The sequence below is a fragment of the Cygnus olor genome, chromosome 1 (genome assembly GCF_009769625.2).
Source record: "Cygnus olor isolate bCygOlo1 chromosome 1, bCygOlo1.pri.v2, whole genome shotgun sequence".
In the NCBI taxonomy this organism is placed as follows: domain Eukaryota; kingdom Metazoa; phylum Chordata; class Aves; order Anseriformes; family Anatidae; genus Cygnus; species Cygnus olor.
The window spans coordinates 32,854,209-32,879,017 of NC_049169.1; the positions used below are offsets into that span (position 1 = coordinate 32,854,209).

The 24,809-nt window shown below is 41.0% G+C and overlaps 1 protein-coding gene across 1 annotated transcript; it reads right to left on the reverse strand.

Annotated features, from left to right (window-relative positions):
* Positions 1–2,583: 2,583 nt before the first annotated feature.
* On the reverse strand, positions 2,584–24,809 carry DBX2 (developing brain homeobox 2). Its single transcript, XM_040551733.1, has 4 exons — positions 24,166–24,809; positions 11,807–11,902; positions 6,901–7,088; positions 2,584–4,495 (listed from the first exon to the last, which is right to left on the reverse strand). Exons 1-4 carry the CDS (start codon positions 24,500–24,502, stop codon positions 4,178–4,180), a joined length of 939 nt encoding a protein of 312 aa, XP_040407667.1. The 5' UTR covers positions 24,503–24,809; the 3' UTR covers positions 2,584–4,177.

A 24,809-nucleotide genomic window follows, 5' to 3' on the forward strand; every position in this document is an offset into this window, starting at 1 on the left:
TGCTTTCAATTGGTTTGTCTTCCTTTCTAGTCTGCGAAGATCATAATGGTCTTGTTGGTAGAGGGTGCTGAAGCAAGGGAAGGCACTTAATTTATGTCAGGCTTTTGACTGTGGGACATATATTCATCGGGGGAGCTGTGCAGCTACAGTGATGGCAACTGGTATTTAAAACCCAGTACTAGTAAATCACAGCAGATAAAACAAATGTGATGTATTAGGGCAGCTGAGGAGTGACACTTGACCACCGTATTGTTGTTCTGACACTGAAGGTAGTAATGCAGTTTTGTGCCTTAAAGCAGTCCTGTTCTGCTAAGCAGACCATCACAATTCCCGTTTGGCAGGGAATCAATAAAAACAAGACAACTTTTCAAAAACTATTTTATACAGTAAATGTGTACAACCCTAGTGTAAGTGCTGGCACAGGTGTGGTCAGCAAATTCAGCTTTTAGCGGAGTTACCTGAAGCCCACGGAGGGCTTGCCTCTCAATTTCAAAATTCAGCAAGTGTTCAAATGCAATCAAATGGGATTGCGGCTGTGCCTGAGGTAGACTGGCATCATCCGCCACTCATTTGTGATTTCTCTTATAAAAATAGACCAAGAGCCGTAAGTGGAAATTGGCACCTCCTTGTGAGGTACCAGAGAAGTTCCTTTGAGTGCCTGACCCCAAGAACAGATTTTCAAGAGCTGCATTCAGACCCGTCTGGAGAATCTCCAACAGGTGGGTGAGAAAAGCCTCTCCTGTTCCTCAGGATGCTCCATGGTGCAGCAGGAGCCCTACATCAGCAGCATGGCCTAAGGTCGCCTGAGTCTGCTGCTCTGCTAACCAAGGAAGCAATGAGTCTCAGCCCTTTCCCCCTTTTCCTGTTGCATTCTATAATACATGAGCATTGAGAAGTTGCCAGAACAAATATCGAGGTGCCCAGCCTAACTATCTGTGTTGTTTAGAGCCTCTGAAGAGCTGCTTTTTATTGCAGTTGACAATTTGAGGTACCTAAACTCTGCCAAGCCCTAGGATCCCAACAAACGTCCTTCACAATATTCACAACACAGGAAATACCCGATATCCCAAAACCATACCACAAAGCCACCCACCAGGTCTTATCTTTGAAGTCAAAGTGGTATTTTCCTGGGTTTAGCTGTGAGATGCCTTCAGTATCTGTTACATCACTCTATAATAACAAGCCAGATGTGTTCTGTGCCATGCACCCCTGCAATGTGCCTGTCACGAAGTACTTCAAACACCCACTGGGGATTTTATGTGGAATCGGTGTTCTCTTTGTTCTTTCAGAAATAGTGTTTATCTGAAGAAAACATATGCGTATTACTCAGTCCTTCACGCAAGAAGACTGGCACTGTAAGTCTCTCAAATTTCCTGTGTTCACAAGGAGTGCTATTTCTCATTTACCAAGGTTTTGTGGGATGGACTGAAGGGAAATTCTTTAAACAGCTTAAAAAGAGAGGAGTCAAGGTGGTATATGTTATGGGCTAAATCCACTTCAAATAACTGAATCAGACTCTTTTACGCATAATTCAAAATTCACAGGTGTATTTCTTAGGTTTTGAGAACAGTTTGATAAGCATTTACAAGTAAGGAATAGTTTATCTGGCATATAGAAACTTTATTCTAGCTGTGGAATAAGAATTCTAGGAGGAGGTGTTAGAGATCTGGAGGGCCTTAAAGTGGTGTAAGTTTTAGTAGCTATGGTGAAACCAGAACTTGCTCAATTGAAAACACGTATGACATTCCAACTGTGAAACCAATTCTGCATGAGCCGCGCTTGATCTTTGCCTCAGTGAGATGTTCTTCACATGCGATCTGCTTAGCACATCACCTTGGAGCTGTGACAGCACTTCCCAGCCAGTGCTTGCAACATCATCAGCTGAAAGAATTTCACAGGGAGCGCTCTGTATCCCATCTCCCCTGTGCATAAGACAGAGTCACTCCTAACACTGACACTCGATTGACTCGTGGGAAGAGAATATGAGCAGCTGTGAAGACTCCGTTCCCCTGAAAGGTGAGATGGGAAAACCTTAAATTGCCCCCGCCACACACCAATTTCCCCCACTATGGGAAGCACAGCTACCTCCACTTGACCATTTGAGGTCAGTTTGGAAATATCTGCATGCCTGTCGTTCTAGGCAGACACTAGTCAATGCCATTCATAAGACTCTCACCCACTAACACTTGTCGTGAACTACTCAAACAGGGCGGGACACTGTGATTTCCACAGGAAAATTGGAAGGCAAATTCATCCCCATGAGTAGGCAATCGGTCCGTCCATCCCTAAAGGTTTCAGGCAGAGTATGAGTGAGTTTCTAGGATTTCTTTTGCAAGACAGGAATAAACTTCTGGCATTACTGAATAGCCTATAACACATGGCATACTAAATAGGTCCAAGTGCCCTCTGAGGGTAAGTATCTAGGCAGCTTATGTTAATGAGGGTTTGGAAGTAGAGGGTGAGATGACTTCTAATTTTTTTTTTAATTTTGTTTTTTCTTTAAAATAGTGCAAGACCAGTACTGCACAGCTGAGCACTTGGAGGGCACACCATGCCCAAAGTGGGATACAAAACTCGTCTGATCATGCATGTGGTTTAATGACACAAGCTTTGTCACGGCAATCTTAAGGTTTTTAGCTATAAATGTAGCTAAAGGTCACCTCTCAGATACTCCATCGTAACAACGGGACTCCTAGATCACCTTCCCCAGGTAAAACATTAAATATCAATTGTATGTTTTTTTTCTGGAAGATATACAATACAGTTCTAAAACCTTTGGAGCTCAAAAGCAAGAATAATTACAGACATTCAGGGCGTGCATGATGAGGAAAGCCAGCCTAGATTATCATAATCATCTCCTTTGGCTATAAAATGTATCAATCTGACAGAAATGAAATAGTCCTTATAAAGTCAAAACATTCTCCAAAATGTTCTGCCTGTAGGATAAAATACCTTTAGTTTTTATTCTCAACAAATACATTCATAAACGTATGATTAAAAAAAAAACAAAAACAAACAAAAAAAACCTTTCTGCTCTCATTTTGTGCTATAAAGCCTTGCAAGTGAATAAAAATCAATCCTTGAATTCACAGGGTGATTACCTTAATGTGGATGAAGCAAAAAAATCATTTCAAGTAAAGCAGTTTTAATGATATTTTTTCAGGCTTCTTGTATTACACAGAATGCTGTCCTGTCTTTGATACATATGTATATTTATGTGTACTTCTTGGCACGAATTTGAGGAGGAGTAAGTGAGGAATGAGATTACTACAGCATGCCATCTCTTTAGGTACTTCACTGAGGGAGGCTCCAGTGGCAGTTTTTCCAGTTATAGCACTGCTGCTTAGTCCATTTGGTCTGTAATTCTGCATATGGCCATCACAATTTTGAAATACAGAACAGATTACAAGAGATTGCACTTACAGTCTGACAAAGCCACTGAAACTGAGTTGAAAATGCTGTAAGTTTCATCCACAGAATAAAATAAAGGAGTTAGTGAATTGCTTTCCCAGTATGCATTCAAATCAAATCGTTTTAAACACAGTCCATTTATTGTGTGGGTTGGTTGGTTGTCTTTTAGTATTGGATACTTTACTACGGTTACCAGCTGATGTGTGCCTGTGCTATTTAGAACTAGCTGGATGCTGATATAGGTGAGGACAGATGGAGGAAACATACTAAAAATTACATACTAGACGTTTGTCTGATATGAACCTATTGTGTCATTTAATCAGTTTCAAAAAGAACCCAAAGCAACTTACTATCTTCAGGGAACCAGGGTTATTCTTATACACAAAAGAAATTACTTGGTCTGAATGCAGTGAGAGATAAAAGAGATTCTCTACCAGCGTGTTTTAATGAATATCTATATACAGTGCAGATGTATAATAAATCAGAGCCAAACTTCAGCGTCATGCTCTTCACTTCATTTTACTTACCATCAGTTCCTACTCCACTTTTAAGGTCAGTAAAAGACTGGAAAAGACACAAGAAAAGGCTGAGTATTGAAAAGTATTTCTTAAATCATTAGTTGTTTGTCATTTTAATGGTGTTAGACTTTAGCAAATTTATGAGGCATAAACTAGTTAGCTTTACAGTGTCCAAATATTGTTAGTCTTAGAAGACCTCTTATTTGAAGCCCGTGTTCTCCACTCGATTTACAAACTGCCCCTATATTTTAAGCTGATGATGTAACTGCCTTATTTGCAGTGTCTTGGTCAGGATACAAATACAGTGGGCTCTGCGATGAATTTGCTCTTGGAGGTGGTTGTGTACTAGCCAGTCTTTCAGAATTTCCTGGAGACTTCTCCTTCCACCTTGGACTTGCCTGCTCCTGAGACACTTCCCACACAGAGGGGCATGGGGAGGTAAAATTCATGGTGGATTGTGAGAGGTAGTTCTCCTGAAGACCTTCTTGGAGGCACCTGTTTGAAAGCACTTCTTTTTCTTTGGAGTTTCGCCACTTCATCCTTCGATTCTGAAACCAAATTTTCACCTGTTGGCAAGTAAATGAGAGTTTATTAGCATTCTTTTCATTAAACAACATTGCCTGTATAAGTTTTTTTTACCTTCCATCCCCTTAGTTTCATGCTCCTTCCCTATTCGATGTTACAGTAGATCAGTCAGGCTGACTGACTGACATTAACTGAGGATTTTTCCCATTCCTATTTGTTACAGCTGAGCCAAATACTCTCTGTGACTTTCCCTACCTCAAGCAGGTGATTATTTGGCTTGTACTAGAAAGATGACAGCTAGGGACAGTGCAATTTCTTATAGCACCATCTTTCTAGACTGATAAGGATTCTCAGAGTAAATTAGCATTGTCATTAACAAAACTAAGTGATAGTACTGGCAATGTGAAACTTCCTTTTTAAAAGAGCCTCCAAGAGCTAAGACCGTCCCATTCACAAACACAGCTTGGCCATATAGCTTCAAAACGTGTGTTATATGACACAGAAGTTAGGATTTAAAGACATTTTGTCCGTCTAACTACAGTTCTCCAGGAGTTGCCTAGAACCATGTGCTTTTGAGACAAAACCTATATTTCAAAAACTTTGAGTCACAAAGCTTGGGCATTCAAAATGCATTCATGAAATGCTGGGAAAAGCTTAGGAAAATACACACCTTGGAAATGTTACATTAAGAGAAGAAATGGGTGTGTGTAGAGGGGGAACCAAGCAGATTATTCAGGTTATATTCTTTTTTCTCTTAAATATTTGCATGAAGTTTCTTCTAGGATATGGAAGGGGATATACTTCCAAAGGTCTGAGAATTATCACCTTTGCTGGCAGGTATTATTACCGCAGCATAACCAGTCAGAACCAGAAGAACTAACCTTCATGGGAACTACTCTTCCTTGTATAAGAAGAAAAAAAAAAAAAAGACATGGGTATCATCTGGTCTATCATTATCATAAAATAATTTTCCTGTAATGGTAACTATGGTAGCTGTTATCTGTGTCTCACTCCATTATTTTTTATTCCCCACTGCTCTCCTGAATATCAAGAACATGGAAGAAAAGATCAACAAAAATAGTGGTAATATTAGGAATTTGACTATATACTAGGGAATTTTTAGGCAGCTCACTGGTGAGTGCAATTGCACATTTTCATTGAAATGAAATTGTTTATCCTGCAGAGATTACAGCTTTGTTCATGCTCTGCTTCTTTTTTTGTTTGTAGTTGGTGTGCTTGAGATGGAGTCATTCAGGTTGCAAGGAACCACAAGATCTAATGTTCCATGCAATGTAAAGCCAACTGCAAAGCTGGATTAAATTGTTCGGGGCCTTGTCAAGTTCTGAAAACCTCCAAGATAAAAATGATGAGAGCCATCACCATTCCCAGGCTTTTGTGCTCACCAGACAGCTTCTGCCATATGTATCTTAAGAACTTTCACTCCTGCTGGGTGCAAAGAAGTAAAATTGTACTGTCACTCACTTTCTCTCAGCTGTACGCTGGAGACCCGTGTCTACTCTACCATCTTCGGAATCCCACCTGCCATTGGCTAAAATGCTGATTTTCTGCTCTAAAACCCTCACAAACATCTTTTTTTCAGTTTCTTTCAGGTTTTGTGCTCTTCAAGCCAGGCACTTTTTTTTTTTTTTTTTTTTTTTTTTTTTTATTTGCAGCTAGGTCAGGCTCCTGAGATTCTAGATGGGGCTACCACCTCTCAGCACCATCATTAGCATATTTGTTTAGTTAGAACAACTCATAGGAGGTATTAAATCTTCAGCTAAACTCTGAAGTCCTACAGTAGACCAATGCACAGTCATGTGAAGAAAAAAAAAAAAAACTTAAAATGTGAATTGGTAAGTAAAATTGGAGCCTTTTATAAGGCCACTCTGCAGATTTTTTCTTCTAGAGTTTCTCTGAGCTCTGAAGAGCTCTTTTCTTGCGCAGCTAGGTTTGTTTCTGTAGGGTGGTTCCCCTCCCTCTTGGGACAGAATGGTGCTATCCCTCTTGGGACAGCACTGGCAAGTGCTGTTGACTGTTTTGTCACCAGCTGTTCATCTGTGGGTGCAAAGGGTGCTCATAGGAATGAAGGAAGGCTCCATGCTGTGTTTTTTTACCTGGCAGCAGGATGGAGCACAGTTCCCTACTCCAAAGCCCCTGATGAGGCTGTGTCAAACAGCAAAATGGGTGTTGGAAATGATGCTGAGGTCATGTTTCTCTCACTTGTGTGAAAACAGAGCGATCAACTTTTGATTGTACACCTTCAGGAAATAAACCAGGAACTTGGTCAAGCATTCTTTGGTTAAAAGTGCCATTGATTTATTGAGGTCTTTGCTCAGAGAAGGAGCTCGGGGCTGGCCCTACGCTGTTCAATTTTCCTCTTTCAAAGCCATTTTAAAGATTTTTCTTCAAAAGGACAGAAAATCATGGGTGTTCTGTCATTCCTTACCTGAGACTCCTTTAGACCCAGGTTAATGGCCAGTTTCTTCCTGTCTGTTTTACTGATATACTTCTGCTTCTGAAACATTTTCTCCAAAGCTTTCCTCTGGTCTTCAGAAAAGACAGCTCTTCGTAATATACCTCTCCGGGCTTTGGAGTTAGACTCCTGGGTCAGAAGAGGCAGGACACTTTCCTCTCCTAGTGGAAATAGATGTGAATTTCACACGGTATCTAACACATATTAGAAAAATATTCAGTGCTGTTCATTATAATGCTAGCAGACTACTGTGCCACTTTGATTTGTTGGTGTTATAAGTGTGTCGTAATGCTTCAGTCGTGTTCATTAAGGGTGAAATTCTCACTTGGATCTAGAGGTGTTGTCAGTGGTCAAAAGTCTCCCTTTGACATGGTACAAAGTAAATCAGATGAGTTCATACAGGAATTTTAACACAGGGCCCATGCTACTGTAAAATCCAAGTACAGTCAGGGAGAAACTTCTCCGCTTTCCTTTGCACATTTTCATTACTGAGTAACCTGCAGTAAGTTTTCCTAGGAGTTTATTTTCTCCTTCTGTGAGATGCAGAACCAGATAAAAAGTGGTCTGTATTACTGACTCAAAGAAACTAAATAGGCTTTCTTAAGTTTTGTTTAATAATGAAAGGCTTTCAGAGTGAAGTACTTCTCAGAAAATCTATGGCCATTCACTTGCTTATTCTAGAAACCACAACAATTTCTTTACTACAGGATTTGGGGAGTACTTGGCCTTATTCCTGTCAGCCTGGCTGCTAATCCTTTGCCATCCCATAGCAAGTTCTGGGAGGGCATTTTTCAATGAATCCCATCATATCGCCTTGATCTATGCCTAGAGGAGACCCTACCCTAGAAAACAGCCTTGAATTTGGTGGACAGAACTGCAGTGGAGAAATAGAAGTGTTTACATCATCCTTTCATTGGTCTCCCAAAGAGCACAGAAAAAAATTCGGATAAATCTCTCACCTTCCTCATGCCCAGTAAAGCCCAAATCCCTAGTGCTTTGCAATGCTCCCTCTCCCACAGAAGGATGTGGTGTAATGGGAGTGGTCCTGGTGAGGTTCGGTATGCCTCCAGCAGCCCCAGCTTCCCCAAATGCTCCCAAACCCAGGGAGCAGTATCAGAGGCTAGGCGAATAGGGCCTGTCACCAAGCATCAGATGTGATAATTGCACGGGACACTTACAAGCAGTCCAGGAAAGAGTTGCCCTTTGATTCAGAAACGCATGCCGTGGCTGTAAAGCCAAAGACACCTATGATCTTTCTGTGAGAGGGCAGACACAAAGGTGGCTTTGGTTTGTATTATGTGCAATTTGGACTCTAAAGGTGCAAGCTGTCCTGTTGATGACACCTCCCCGCGTACACACCAAGACTGCTGTCCCAGTTTAGAGTTACAGCAGCTGCAAAGGGGTGTTGCAGTTCAATTTGTGACAAGGATTTCCATGTCAAAAGCCAATTGCAAAATTCTCATCTAAAGTATATTTTCTAAAACATTGTACCCTTCTTTCATGAAAAAAGTCTATTTTAGTCAACTGTATAGGCAGTGGGGCAGAATTAAATACATTTGTTCAATAGACACAGTGCTCTTGAAAATACTGATCAAATCCAGATGCAGCTTTCACAAGCTGTTCCTTGGGGCTACACCACCTTTCAACTTTGGTTTATTATACATAAATACACATGGGCATGTGTATCTTTAAACAGTCACAGAGAAACAAACACATGGACACCGAGGGTATTGTACAACTGTGTACGTATGACAATGAGGAATTAGAGTGTCTATGTTTGTCTTGTAAAGTTGACTAGGTACTTTTGTGGTGTGTGTTTGACTGGTTTGATATTACATTACACACATTACCCCTGTATCTTGCCTCCCACTGTGACCAGCAGAGGAAGAATATTAGAAGCTGAGCAAATATACAATGATCTTTCCCCAAAATACATTGCCACTGTCAAGCACTACTGTTTAGGCACCACTGCACTTAGTATTTTCTACTAGACATGCCTTGCTTGAATTTTTTACATCTTAAAAACCCATCTTTATATTTGTCCCCTAAAATAGCCTGTGGCAAAAAGTAATTATTTTGATTTTAAATGTTACAGTATAAAGAAGTTTAAATGGATACAAATGTATTTCAATTTTCAAAATGGTATTTGGGACCTGATACAAAAATCATAACCTACTGATTACTGTCCTGATATTTATCACACAGTGACACAGTCAGACTCCCTACAAACCAAAATAAACTATCTGCAGCACAAACGTCAAAATGTCACGATGGAGGTTTCTGTAAAGGGCAAGCTGGGTTCATATTTCCCTGAGGAGCGCATAGCCCCCGCGTGCCCCCCCACCAAGATCTGATCCTGCTCATGAAGCCGGGGGGGCAAACACAAGCCCTTCTTCCTCAGTCGTGTTTTCTGTCCTTCTTGCTGGAGTTTGCAGAATTCAGGTACCTTTTTCCAGAGCCTCCCAGTAGTTTCTGATGAATCGTCAGCAATTCCCGAGTCTACTGGAAGGTACGGTCTGATGGTGGAGGAGCTGCTACTTTCTCTCATCCTTACTGCAGGATGAGAGATACCAGTGAGGGAAGAAGCTTCACAGGGCTGGTCCGTGACTCCCAGGCAGAGTTCCACAATGGAGTTGTCAACCAGGGATGCAGGATGCCAGATTATGTGACCCCTTAAAATTTGTCTTGCCTGGCTGGTTGTTAACAGTCAATCAGCAAAGAAACAACCTCCTGCCAGAGCACTGAGGCACCAATTAATTCCTATAGAGGCAGTATGTAGGGTACAGCTTAACACCTGCATTAGGCTAATGTAATAGTGAAGAGTGATTCGGTAGATTCCGTGAAGACTAAGGCACAGTATGTGACTGATTTTAAAAGCCCAACTGAACAAAATTTAATCATGAGCAGAACACTCATAAGCAGCAGTAAACAACCACTGGGTCATCATTGGGTCAGAAATGATGATCCCCACTCGTGTTTGGGATAATGAATACTCATCCTCAATTGACTAGCCTAGATGATTTTTTTAAGAATGTCTCGTATTCCAAAATGCATTCTGACCCTGCACTCAAAAATTACGTTTCAGTTGGTGGGTTGAAAGATTTTTTAGTATGTGGGGATAGGCAGTCGTTCATTCATTACAACAATTCTATCAGAACGAAGCAAGTCAGTTTGCAACCTGTTGCACTGAACATGCATCAAAAGGTTTAGTGCTCTTTTGACATAAATGCAAATCTGTTACCATTTCCTATGTTGCTGGTTTGATTTTTGTTTTTGTTTTGTGTGTGTGTGTGTGTGTTTTTTTAAGTCTTTCCTTTGTGTCCTAATATATAGTGATAAATGTCCCCTTAATCTGTGGAACAATCTTCATTTGCCTTCGTGGCAGAGACCACCTTGAAGGAGCAAGTAAAAGCTTTAGTCATGGTTTCCATTTTTTCATTTGAACTCAATACATTCTAGTTAAATGGACAATTAATAGGTCACTTCCAAAATAGTAGTGTATCACTCCTGGTTAATAAACAATCCCCACAGTTGATAATGGGCCTATGTATTCAGCAAGTCCCTGTATACACTCAGCTCATCCACTAAATCCCTTTTCAGGTAGACAGGGTTATATGGGAAGATGAGCTAGAATGAGTCTATAAAAGTCAGTTTCATTCACTGCTTTATTTTTCAGTCAAGTGCTTTAAATGGTGTCCAGAAAATCTCTTGGAATGTGAGACAGGAGAAAAGACTGGCACATAGAGTATTGCTTTATGGCCATACAAAAGGGCAACTGACCCTTGCCCAGGCCTTTTCAATGTGAAATGGTTCCTAAAGTTCATCTGCACAGTGAAAAATTGTGGTGAGGTCGCGTGTGGATGAGTAAAGTGAAAGTGGTGATTGGTCATGGTGCTGTCAGCCATTGTGGGAGAGCCGGGGCCATGTAAAACGCTCTGTGGGAAAGTGTCGGCCCCCTAAAGAGGTGCTCAGAAACTTGCAGCTCATTAAACTGCCAGCATTTGCTGCCTCACTTGTCAAGAATCATTCAACTTAGCAACTGCCCTCTGAAACGTTCATAAAACACATGCACATAGCCAGGAAGGGTTTGAATGCAACTGTGATAAAAAAGTATATGCTAGAGCACGCATGAACTCTAATTTCCATTTGGATTTGACAAAGGATTTGTGCTTTTTCTCCATTTTGAAGGACGAGGAAATGCCTCTTCTGTTTGTGTTCCTGAGCCATAAACATGTAAAATCAGAATATATATTCTTACACCATGGCATGCAAACTTCACAGTCAAGGTTAAATTTAGATTTGGATTAAAAGGAAATGCATTCCAGGTCTTAATCCTGGGTGTAAAGTGCATACTGTCCAAAATTCTCTTCAAAATGTGTCTTCACATTTTTACATTATAATTTAAAAAAGAAAAAAAAAAATTAAACGTTCATGCATTCGAATGCTACAAGAATGATTGTTTTATATAAATAATGCTAGAGCTTCCTGAATCATAATTTATCCCTAACAGACATTAAAATGCAGCATCCATTTTATGATCTTTCAGCTTTTTTCTTTTCTTATTTGCAAACATTTGTTGACACAGATTTTTAAAAGAGTTACTGATTTTTAAAGAATCTTTTCTACCAAACTGAAAACAAGGAGATTTCCTAGGTTAGCGCTGTCTGGGTGTCTCAATGCCATTAGAAATCTCTCACAATTGCTCAGTGTACTTAAGTTTGATAAATCTTTGGAAACCTTCTGAATAGGATTGCTGTGATTTTACTAAGGAATTAGCTGCTGCCATTGCATCACCAATTAGTTTTCCAGAACACATTAAATCCTGCTGCTTTGGTTTACAGAATAACTCAAGCATTACTGATGAAGCATAAAAACTTACTTGGAAAAGCAGTGGGGGATGCAGGGTGCTGACAGGACCCACCGCAGCATGCTGAGTAGAATGGCGGGGCTCGGAGAAAAAAGTGTTTGGAAAGAGCTGCAGAGAAAGCATAGATCTAATTGATTATCCATTGAGCTTAGGTGAAATTCATAACAACAGTCCTCCAAAAAGTCAGTGTGTAAAGTCCTGCCCCATAAGCTCTTTTTCCTTTTTTTCTAGATGGTGATATTTCTAAGGCAAACAATGATAAGCCAAGTAATTGCTCTTTAATTTTAAGAGGACTAGTTTATATGTACCATTTAAATATAATATGGAAAACTATTTATTATAAGAATGAAACTCTGAAGATGTGAGATTTACTTCTGTAATTGCTATAATTATTTTTTTTCTAAATATTAGGATTGAACATGTTGTTTAAATAATGCATTGTCGAATTAATTAGTATAACACATCTGAAAAAGTTACTTCAAATAACTCTAGTAGGCATAATACCTTAAAAAAAAAAAAAATCTAAAAATGAATCCTGACTGTTCTGCTTGTACTCAAGTGCCGTTATTAGTACTCAAACCACTAATGACTTCCATAACTGAGGAACCTTTATGAATAAAATATTTAAAATGCAATGACACAATCCGGGCACAGACTACAGGACCTGATTCTGCTATCCTGATGTTGAACTCAATCTTGCTGGGAAAGTGCTCTAAGTTTAAATAAACCGCTTGCTAAAGGAGGCACAGCTTAATACAATAAAAATTGCTAAATGATCCCATAAAATTAGGTAATATTTGGTAACATTTCTATAAATTTTTTGAACTAATACATCAGAAGTCTCTTTATGTTTAAAAAGTTATCACAAATCTTTAAAAATTCTTCATTATCAAATAATTCCTTACAGTTTTTCTATAAGGCTCATGGGGTTTTTCATTAATCTTAATTATTTTTTAATTTCTCTCATATTAGTCAACTATGAAACGTGGATTTTTTTTTTGTTTTGAAAATAGATACATCATGCTTGCTAGAATTGTACGTGATCAGCATCTATGTCACTTTCCTCTCTTGGTTTAGGCTGAAAATAAACAGCTCTACACTCTGCACTGTAGTTTAAGTATCCATAATTAATCAGATTAATTACAAGAGTAATTGCATACCTAGATAAAAAAATAAGAAATCAATAATCAGGAAGAAATATAAATAAATGTATATAAGCAGAGTTCATTTTTAATTTTTTTTTCAACTGAAATTAAAAAGAAATATGACACAAAATTAGATTCCTGAATACATACTAGGGCATCTTAGTAAGTTTTCTGATGTTCAGATCTGCTGTCTTCCAAAGCAATAAAATATTGCTGTAGAAGCCTCAATCTGAACATTTTGAAAATATGTACCTCTGTCTTTTTATCTGAATTCATACAAGGTAGGTGAAAATTTCTTTAAATTGACGGGTGTTTTATTACTGCAGCTTATCATCAACACTTTGCTGTTTCTAATGAAATATAAATATACTCCAGGAGGAACTAATTGCCTATATCTGAGGTGCATGCTTGCAAAACACTTACAAAAAGGAATGATTTATGCCAGGCATTAGTATTCTAAAGCTTCTCTTTCACATGAGACCAGCAAGTATGGCACTGTGTCCTAAGGAGCATTAAAGAGTCAAGAAAGTGCAGCTAAATTTTATCTGTCTTATGTATCCAAGGGGCTTCAATGCAGCTGGAGCAGTACAGGAGTTGGAAAGGATTTGACTGTAACTGAAGAAGCACAGAATGGAGAAAGAAAAGACCTGCCAGATAATCTCAGCCATCCTCCTGAACACGAGAGCTTGCTCTTTACAACAATTTTTATCTGCTGCTAATGTTTTATCTACTACAGTTTGGAAACTCCCAAGGGAAGGGCTTTTCCTCCCTTTCTTGGCAGCCACATTCTTTGTGCCATTATCAAGCTTCCCTTACAGTAAGGTAAAATTCTTTCTAAAATGTCACTTCTAAAAATACAACTTACCATACAAAAGGTACCACACTCAGTTTCTTCACTTCCCTTCCACATGTATCAAATATTCCTTGACTGCTATAATGCCCTATTCCCCTTAATCACAGCTTGAGCATTTTATTCATGTAATATGATTTTTGTTATGTTGGCCTGTCCCTGATTTTCCCTTTTATGGTTTCTTAATTCTCTCCAGTTCCGTGCTCTTTTTTGGTAATCTGGCATTCATCATGATGTGTGATACAGCCACGAGATATCTGGATAAACCAGAATTGAATAAGCTATTACTTCAGATAGATAGCATAGTCCTGCAAATAAAGATAGAGAAATAGGAAAGGATAGGTTTTCTCCATTTACTAAATTTCTCGACAAATAAGCTACAAGCACAAAGGCCAAGAGATGGATCAGTGTCAAAACTTAAAATGCACATTTTGCTTAAGAAAACCTCAAACTAGCCACACACTTCCATGGATATTGCTGGCAATGATTTCGTGCACTAGCACAGCACAATGATGCAAACAGGAGAGATCTCCAAGAAAAGATCTGCTGCAGTCAATAGAAATCATCCTTCTGTCGTTCCTGGCCATTTTGCTCAATTCACTCAACTGGTTTTTTCTGCATGCATGGCACATATCCCTCCAAGGGAGACATTTGTTTAAGTAATAAGATGCAGATACCTTATATGAAGGTATCTCTGAATGAAGTGGTTCCTGAGACTGTTTCTCAAGATAGGTTTATTCTGGATCCTATGGAATTACCAATAGCATTATGTCTCTCTAAACTATACAACCCAATGTGTATGTCTAGTTTCTAAACTTCTTTAATATGCTCCAACTACACTGATGCACAAGTGAATTGTAGGTCGGGTCTACCAACCCGTATCTTCAGATCATGTCTGCTGAGGCAGCTGCACTCAAAGCAAAGTGTAGGAGTTACGCAGAGTTGCATCAGTAAAGAATCTGGCACAACACAGGGATACTCGACTCTACCGTGGGAGCCCTGTGTAGAGAAAAATGTTAATGCTTCACCCTAACACATAGGGAAAGTATTGCCTACGTTTCCATCTTCGGGTCACGTATATCATGGCCACTCTACCACTATTTATTGTTTGAGCAATCTAAAGCAAACATTTTTTGCTGTTCACACGAGCCTGAAAATTGGGAAATGTCACAATATTAGTTCTGTATTTATTGGTCAGAATGAAGTGTACAGTAACAAAAAAGTAGCTTTCACTTCAAGCTACGTGGACTAGACATGGGCTAAATCCTAATAATTCACATCCAAGATACCTAATTCTTCTGCTGCTTGGCATTCCCATTTCATGAAAACAGACACAGTACAGAACTAAGCATTTCACAAGAGTGAGACTTCACAGGTTTAGCTTCACAGATGCATGAAAATGAAACATCAGAGTATGGTATAAGTGCCTTTTGGCACTCCAAAAATTGTACTATATGCTTAAAAAGAAAATTTATTGGATCATAAATTAAAAAGGATGAAATACCTAAAATGAAATCAGTAATTTCTTTTTATATTTTCACACAAGAGAAGTTCTTTTAACACTGTTGCTGCATGCAAAATTTTGGTAATAATGTTCATTTGCTTTCAGCTTTCTGAATTCAAAGCCTTTTCCCAACAGACAATCAAATGATACTAAACATGCAAATGGAACTCGAGATCATCCAGTGCTAAAACTCAGAAATTAGTTCAGACACTGACATTTTAAAACATACTGCCCACTCTGAAGATATTCTAAATTCAAAAACTTTGCCATCCAAAAGCCGTGCCAATAATGGGCTTGGAGATTTTCCTTCTAACTACTCAGCATTTTGACAGGAAGGTTCCCAAGTCCAATCCAGTTGAAATGGATATGTAATTTTAAAATAGCATATTATTAAAATTATGCTATTAAAATAGCATATTATTAAAGACATTGTTTGCTTTTCCTAATCCTACCATTGTGAAATGACTTGGGAAATAGCGTAGGCCATTAGCCAGGAGGCAAATGATAAATGGTTATTGAGGAAAAGCAAACCTACGGTAAACTTCAGGTATTACTTACACAGGCCTCCTTCACTGCACATGTTGGTTGTTGTAGTGTTTTTTATAGCTAACTGATTAAAATGTTGTATAGTCTTGTGACAAGAGCAAAAACACCTCCAAAGAGTTACTCAGAGAGCCAGTTAACATGCAACAGCAAGCACAGGAATAAAGACAGAGTTCAAGCTGTGTGAACACAGCCCTTACATTCTCCAGGCATTGCTAAGCCCTCGTGAACTGCTCTCCCCATTGATGCCCAGGCAGGAAAATAAAAAATATCGTTAAAATTATCTCATTTCATCTGAGAAACCTGGATAAAGTGGGTACAAGTCAACTGCAATTTCCCACATCCATCCATTCTTGGCAATGACTTAGGCTCTTGCACAGCTGCAGGAAAGCTGCATGTCTTGAAGAGCTCCCTGCAACTGATCTAGCAGCGGCTGCACCAGTCTGGTGGTCCAGCTGAGCCACACGGCGCCATTTCTGCTCCTGAACCACAAGCCACAAGCCTCTGGGTGAACCACGGCTCAAACTCCTGCAGTTACTGTGTTCAGCGTGGTGCTTCAGCAGCAGTTGTGCAGCCCCAAACATTTCCCAGCTGGTGGGGAGCCCCTGGCCATGAGAAGGAAGCAACAGCTGCTGCCATCTCCCACCAAAGGCGGTCACCACCACAAGAACGTGGCAAAACTGACTGCAAGAACTTGTGGTACAGCATCCCTCAGAGCTGGCTTTCCTGCACTCCTAGCATCACTGTCTATTTGTTTGCATTCATTCCTGTAAAACAACAGCATGAATGCTCTGGTCCAGCCCAAAGGGCACACCAGAGTGACATACACAGATCAGTTTTAAAACCCCAGCAAACATTCACAGAAATGGTTTTGTAGTTCCAAAAACATATTTTGAAATCCTGCACAAGCAGCCGATGCAAAAAGCAGGCTTGCATTTTTTAATGGGTCTCTATGGGGCTTTCAAAAATGACCAGAATAGTTACTCCAGGAAAGCTATGTCATCTAAAAGGGCTTCAAATATGCTAACAGCATGATTATCTTTTCCTTACATCTACAGCAACGTTGTGGATGTCAGAGTCCCACCGAAGATTAGCTCAGATCACATGAATCACTGTTGGTTTTCAGAGGCACCATCTGCATGTCCTTTTATCAGGGCACGCCTTGCTGTACATGTACGCTTGGTTTGTTTCTCTGCCTGAGGAAACTAGGGGGCCTCAGGCTGGCGACAATGCATGGTCAGACTCTGGTGTACACTTCACCACTGGGGCAACCCAAAGCAACATCCAAACCCCACACCGCTTGCCAAAGACTACATGGCTCTCCTGGTGTCAGCAAGAAAGGCTGCTTCCACCTCCACCATACCTTGTACCTATTGAGAAGAAGGATGGGGATCTGGAAAGCTGTGGCTTTACCAGCTTTGTCTCCTGCTCTGTCCTTCTGCTTCAAGACACCCATGTGCTAGCATGTCCCCAGCACATTTTGCATACCAGTTCTTGTAAAAAAATCTTTTCTCACTCTCAGTTAAATATTTTAAGGGCATTACTGTCACTTCTCTGTCGAAAAGTTTGGCGTGCTGTCTAAGCTCCTTGTCTCCTGAATAGTCTCCTGAATAGTCAATAAGAAGAGATAATCAGCTCTATATAATGACTCATCACCTTAAAATAGCTACCTAAGAAGGCAAGTTGTGTCATCCTCTGGAGGTGTCTCTGTATTGACTGTGGATTAGACAAGGTATTTAGACAACTAGATTAGACAAGACACCTATTTTTTTAAGCAGCTGAAGTAAGATGGCATTCTCACTATCCTTCATGGGTAACGTCAAAAGAATACAAATTCTCTGCATAGCCATAAAGAGGCAGGAAAAAATGATAAATTTCAGCCATAAAGGCACTATAGTTATTTTCTTTGATTTTCAAAATATTTCAGAAATAATTTCCTCAAACAAGGTGAAATTAGGGTCACACGCTGTAATAGGGCAGTTCACTGGTTTTTTATTGTTGCAGCCCTACTTCCAAATCTTACCATTGGCCAAAATGCACCATTTCTTTCAGCAGTATGCCCTGAGTAGCTAAAAATTCCTACCTGAGCCAGTCTTTACTTGCTGCGTTACTGCCAGTTCCAAGTAGCCAAAAGTCTCCAGATTGGCCAGATGTTGATAGAATGAAAAAATAACAAGTGGTGAATTCTGCATTTTTTTTAACACATGAGCTTTTTAGTCCTTTTACATTTGTACAAGGAAATACTTCTCTAAGTTGAAATCCAAGATATTCATACAGTCACAAGATTCCAGCAGCAGGGACTTCAGCAAACGCCACCAAATTGTCCAAGATCCATGCAGATGAAATAAACTCGTCAGCAGACATACACAGTACCTCAACAGAATTATGGGCTATAACTTCAGGAAAAGACAGCCTCTCACAGGAAATTTTTGTGAGCTTTTCAGCACAAAGCGAAGGCCACTTGTTCTCCAACATGATGACTTACCTCAAAAGAAACACAGCCTAGGTTACTGAAAATATTTATGTGCCTAACTTTATAAGGATCTGGGTTTATGGATCTGATATTTGAAAAAGCCTCCTATTGCTTTATGTACCTGAACTTGCTTTCATTTTGAAAAGATTACATTCTGAATTCTTTTATGGGTTATGATTGACCACAGAAGTATTGCTTAGAAAAATTAGAGTAGGGATTGGTTTGCAGAGCTGAATTAAACGAGAGTTTCTGTGGAAGACCTTTGCTGGGCAATGGAGGCAGGGAATTTGCCTTCCAAAATGATGGGGAACTTAGGAATGCAAAATAGCATAGCACAATGAAGCCTGAAATCTGCACTCACGCAGAGAACTTGCCTGATAAGATTAATCCTTATCACTTCCATCTTTCTCTAAACATGAAGAATATGCTACGAGATTCCAGAAGACCTCATTCTGCAGCATAAAGTGCATTTTACAGAAAGAAATTTGCTAACTGTAGGCATGATTAATTCCACAGTTTCCCCTCAGTAAATTGCTTTTCTACAGACCTCCACCATTGTTCTTCCTAGTGCTGCTCTGAGATTTTCTGGCAGTGCTTAAACCTCACTAAGGACCAAATTCTGGAGCCTCTTCCTTTCTCAGAGGCAGCGCACCCTGTGCCACCAGAGGAGATGGCACTGCCCAGTGCTGATACTGCCTGCCTGAAAGCAGGAAAAGATGCTACACTGGGGGAAATCAGTTTACGATTTCTGATACTTACAGAAACTTCTGTCTCCAATCTCCAGTCCTGTTGGAGACTTGATTGTTAAAACAATGAAGGAATCTCAATGCTCCTGGCAGTGGGGACATAAAAGAACATGCCAAATAGATCTCTCCACCCCAAAGGAACCCCAAACAAAACAGAAATCTTGAGACCTGTTAGTCAACAACTCGTTGACTAAGTGAAGATGGCAAGTTCCCACAGCTAGTGCAAACTTAGAAGGAGCAGAGCTCTGCCTTTACTTTTAGTGAAAGTTGGAGCATTATGTGCTGCTCAAGGACACAGTCTGACAGCCGGTTAGCTTAAAATCAGTAATTAATAAGCATTTTTTCACTGGGGACATCCAACATAGAGGAAAAAAATCTCCTGGTTGTCATAAAGAAACACAAGAGATTCTACTAAAAGCTGGAAGTAAAGTATGTTGGTTAAAACAAGCATTGCAGGGAACAATTACTGTCATCACACTGTGGGGAAAAAATGACCCTGGTCTAAAGAGTCAGCCAGCAGAGGAAGACTTGGTTTTACTTCCCTGCAATGCTCTCAGTTTTCTGTTTTACCTTAGGCAAGCTGTTTCCTTTTGCTCCAGCTCCTCCTCTAAGCAGCAGAGGTCTCTCCTATCTCACCAGCACGTTACGATGCTAAAGGCATTAAAAGGTACTCAAAAAAAGTACTCAAAAGTTAGAGAAACAGAAGCCATATCCATATCATAGAATGGATCTTTATTACTCTAAGTCCGGTTTATGTTTATATTTTCTCCAATTCCTTTCTTTTGTGTTATATGTAAAGTACCATATTCTATTTGGTATTCTGATGCTTTAGGAAAAAATCCTGTAAGATTAATTTTTCAGCAAGTTTTGCAATGGAAGTATCTCACTGTTATGTTTGTTTTATTTGTTTCATCGTGCTTTTCAGTTTCTTTTCTCTGTTAATCTACCAAAACACCAACATTAAAGCAGAAAGACGGATTCTTGCCATGTATATACTAGTGAGAAAATTCAGGATGTAAAACAATTACTGTTTTCCCTCCAAGGCAAATTACTTGAGAAAAGCAGAGATTTTCAGAAAATAATTTCAGGTAGCAACATAACTGGGTACTTCTCACTGAGGCCACTCTGACCTGGTGCCAACCAGTACTTGGGGAAACCGAGTCACGAGGGAAGATGTGGAACGGACCTCTTTAAAGTCTGTGCTACAACCGGCTGCATCTCATCACCCTCCAGATAATTCTCCTATGTCAGAAAATGCTGAAGAAAACTGCCAAGTCTTTTAATTTATTCAGATGGTGATGACAGCATTGGAGCACAAGGAGAAGGACCAAATCCAAGATCAGCAAGCAGAAATTGAGGACCTCTTCCCTACCTAGAGTCCATTAGTTTGCTCAGAAGCTTTATCTTAGGCTTCCCTCACTCTTTCACGGTCGGAGTAAGTATAAACTGCATAGCTGTAACAAGTTTCACTGGGAAGTGCTGCTTTACAACAGTGAGACTTTTAAATGTTTCTACCCAGGAAGAACACGCTCCAGGCGTCCAGTGCTTAAAAAGCAGAACCAGATTCTGGTTTGGTTTATATAGTCATGGCTGCAAATCCGCAGTGCAGAAGGCAGAAGCACAAAGCAGATGCACAAGGCGGAGGCACAAAGCAGAGACACGATTTCACCCCTATTTTATCAAAGAAAAAGATCCTGAAAGGGAAGAAGCAGGCCCACAGCACATGGGTTAGGAGAAATTCAGTCCAGTTGGACAGAAACATAGTGCTTAACACATCTGCTGAAGCTGGTGGGCCCAGTTCAGCCTTCCATCACCAATGCTGGGGCTTGAGAGCAAGGTGCAAGAAAGCCTGCAGGAATCCGAAGATGGTATAAACCAACACACCATTGCAGAAGACACGCGAGTTTTACATCTAACACCACTTCCTTCTGCTTTTGCTTCCTAAATTCTGGATGCTTGTTCACGTGGTTGTACTCTTAAGTCAAAATACTATAAATTTTTAAAACCTATAATTTGATTACATTTCATCTGTAAGTATCATTACAATGCTGGAAAGTGATTTTAATATTTACAGAGAGCATAAAGATACTTCTTTTCAAGAGTTCTTTCACTCATTAGATGATGTATCTTATGGTGTAATACTTTGTGTGTACTTGTTCAATTTTTCCTTTAGGATAATTTTGGAGGAGAACTCAAACTACATAACCAGATAAACACTTGGATGATAAAACTAAAACAACTTAAACCTGTAAATAATGTGTGTGGAAAATTGCTGATAAAACTCTGGGGCTAAAGAGTTACAAAGGGAAAGGCTGCCATGACCAGACATCACGGATCGAGTCCCACCCCAGCACATCTCTGCTGCAGACACGGACGAGAGTTTTCCAACTGACAGAAAAAATACCGGATTTTCATTCTGTAGCATTTTTACAGAGTGTTAAAAGGTATTCTAAAATGGAGCACTTTGTTCATGTCTTTCCTTGATAGGTGCTGTGGATACGTGTTGGTTTTGGAAATACGAAACGGCTCCGTTTATTCAGTTCGGTCCCAGTTGTGATTTCAGATGCTTTGGTTTCTGAAGACTTTTGTGGCCTCACCAGAACTTTGGAGCACATGAGCAATACGGATTACTTATCCTGCTAATTTTGATAGTTTTCAGTACCCTTTTCTGCAGATTTTTTTTTCTTTTAAAAACCTTGTATTATGCACAGCTAGTTTGTTGGAGCATTTTTAGTCCCTACACAATACGTAAAGACTTGCTAGTTCAGAAAGATTAAAAACAAATTTACTTTATTATGTTCAGTAGTCTTACTAAAGACTCAGACCATGATTTTCCAAAAAATCACGTAGTTTAGGGAGTCCAAACAGGAATGCATTTATTCCTCCAAAAAACCTACAAATATCAGTGCATACTCGCAAAAAAACATCAATTTGAAAACCTTGCCTAGTACAAATTCCTTAGTTAAAATACCTACTCTGATAAAGTCGTTTGTCCTATCATAACATAAGCAGGAAACTACAGCCTGACCATGCAAGCCTTACTCAGAAATGCCAGCGTCCAGCATGTGAACAGTTCCCCTGGAGTATGCCTATGCTGGAGAGAAGAAACTCCTTAGAAACCACAAAATCTGGCTCAGCAGGACAGTTTTGATCTAACTTGTACTTATGAGAGTTCAGAATCCTAAGAGCACTCATCACTTTAAGACTGGTAAGTCAGATCAGCATCTATATATTCCTGCTAGAAACGATTCATCTTTGTTGTGCATCTTCTACACTAGCAGGAGACTTTTTCTGAGTGCATAATGCATGAGGAAACCTAGCATTTCTCACTGCCCAAATGTTAGGGCCTGGTGCTTTAGCCCAGAGTTCCCTCTGAACTTCCTGGGAGTTGTGGGATCACAAGAAATGTAGGATTGGACCCCAAATCACTTCCTAGACCTGACCTTGCAATGTTTTGCTAAGTTCATGGGTACCACTGTAGGCTGATCAAAGAAAACTAATTCTGGAAGAAAGCATTTGAAAAACTCTGCATTTGGTAACTTCTATAATACTTAGAAAAAGTTTACCTGTAGTGATGAGTGCTGGGAAATACGCTGTATCCCCTTTTATGTGTGCTTTGTGCATAGAAAAGCAGCATTTTCTCTAGAACTTTAAAATATATATATATATGCACCTAATTCCAGAAAGACTAAATTTATCCTGGATCCTGACCTGGTCTACACTTGGCTAATATAATCACGTACTTAAATAACTGAAATGCTTAAGATACGCTTACATCACTGAGGTCTGGAACGTTTAGAAATGTTAATGTACGTTGATTTGACTCTCTCCTGCCTTACCTTGAAGTACATTATGACAAACACCCTCCCAAAAAATGCTTTGGATTTTGCAGAACAGTTTGTAGGATTTAATTAAAGTAAAATTACACTTGGAAAAAAAAAAAAAAAAAAAAGTGTTAATAGTTCTGGTTCTAAAATGAGCCTTTTGGTTTCACATCTTAAAGCCTTAGTTCAATAACTATGCTCCTGTTTGCCTTATTTTCATTTTAAGTACCTTTAAAATTGAATGATCATACAAGAAAATCCTGAAAACACCACAGAAGGCTGATATATGATAACGGAAAGGCAAAATACACATGGTGAGTCTAATGTTGAATTTTATGAATTAACTTTTAATTCAACTTCAGATAGTTCTGTGACTGACAGAAATGCTCATTCCTAAAAATTCTTCAAAACACTGTTTTTATTCAAACAAAATATATGTAGCACATTAAGAAATAAAACTTGTTTTGTAGAAAATGTTTCAAAGTGACTAACTCAGCTCACAGGAGGCCTGTCTGGTGGAGAAGCACAGTCCCCACACGCAAAGCGGTGGGCAGAGCAGGTTGCCAGAGAACGGGCGAAACCTGCAGAAGTGGCAAATTCTTCATGTAAATTCATCACCTAATAAAAAGCACTGTCTTTTATTTTTACACCGAATCGAATCGCTAATTATAGGTCGTTTATGTAGCTGTAAAGGTATTTTTTTGAGATTTTTTTTTTTTGTTTGGGGGGGCGGATTGATTGGTTGGGGTTTTTTGGGGTTTGGTTATTTTTGGGAGGGCAGGGTGCATATTGTCCCTTCTGGTCTTGTCAAAACTTATAGAAAACTGCCTGCTTCTCTGGATTTAATTTCCCGTTTTCGAGGAAAACCTCGCACCCCTTCCCCTGTTTCCCCGTTCCGGGGACACCCGCGCTGAAGGGGCGCGCTGAGGAGAGCTCCGGCTCTCCTGCCCCTGCAGCCTCTCAGACCGCGTCTGCTCGCGGGGAGGCTCCTGAATCGCCTCAGCCTCCCAAGAAGCTACCAGACCTGCAAGAACCGTGATTAGCAGCAATTAAAAGCACTCCTCAGCAGCCCAACGCCCTGCCTCGCTTACTACGCCCGCAGGTGCGCAGGCCCGCCAAGTTTAAAGCCGCCGTCGGCGGAGGCAGCCCCAAGGAGAGACGAGAGCCTCCGCCGGGCTCCGGGCAGCTCTCCCCACTCCCCCCTGCGAGGTTTTTGGCCGCGGAGCCGCCCCCGGGGCTCTCCCCGCCGCCTCCCCGGGGGCCCGCGGGCAGGGGCCGGCGCTCACCTGTGGCCGCCGGCGGGAAGACGCCGCTTCTGTCCGCCGCCGGAGCCCGCGCTGGCAGGCGGCCGCCGTCCGCCGCCGAGGGGTTAAGCACTTGAAAAGCCCACCGTGTCGGGAAGGGACCCCCCGAGGGGCTGATTTGTTCCGCCGCGGGGCACAGCTTGAGGGGGACGGGGCTGGCGGGGAGGGGACGGAGCTGGGCAGGGCTCTGCGGCGCCCCGGCCCGCAGCAAGTTCTCGATGAGGAAACTTTTGCCCAGGTTGCCGAAGCCCGGCGCCGCCGGCAGGTTGAGGAGAGCCGAGGAGCCCACCAGGTCCCAGTACAGGGCGCTGGGCAGCATAGCGAGGGCTGCCCACCCCAGCCCAGCCCAGCCCGGCCGCCGCGGCCCCTCACCGGGCCGGGACGGGGCTGCGGGCTGTGGGGGCCGGGAGGGCTGAGGGGAGCGGAGCGCCGGCTGGAGGCACGCCGCGCCTCTCCGCTGGGCTGGAAGGTGTGTCCAAGCGCATTCATTATGTCAGCCGGGCTGGGGAGTGAGTGATGGACGCGGCCAACAATGCCGCCTCGCCCCGCAGCCCCCCGGGGACGGGGGCTGGGCGGGGAGGGGAGCGGTGGCTGCCCCCTGCTACCCGCCCGCCGCCATGTCGGGA

Bases quoted from the DNA above. Each gene is read 5' to 3' on its own strand.
- DBX2 (XM_040551733.1), bottom strand. From the start codon at position 24,502: ATGCTGCCCAGCGCCCTGTACTGGGACCTGGTGGGCTCCTCGGCTCTC. The intron at 11,903-24,165 runs GTGAGCGCCGGC...CTTTCTCTGCAG, and splicing joins CTTCCCGCCGGCGGCCACAG to CTCTTTCCAAACACTTTTTT. The intron at 4,496-6,900 runs GTAAGGAATGAC...ACTTGCCAACAG, and splicing joins TGGGTCTAAAGGAGTCTCAG to GTGAAAATTTGGTTTCAGAA.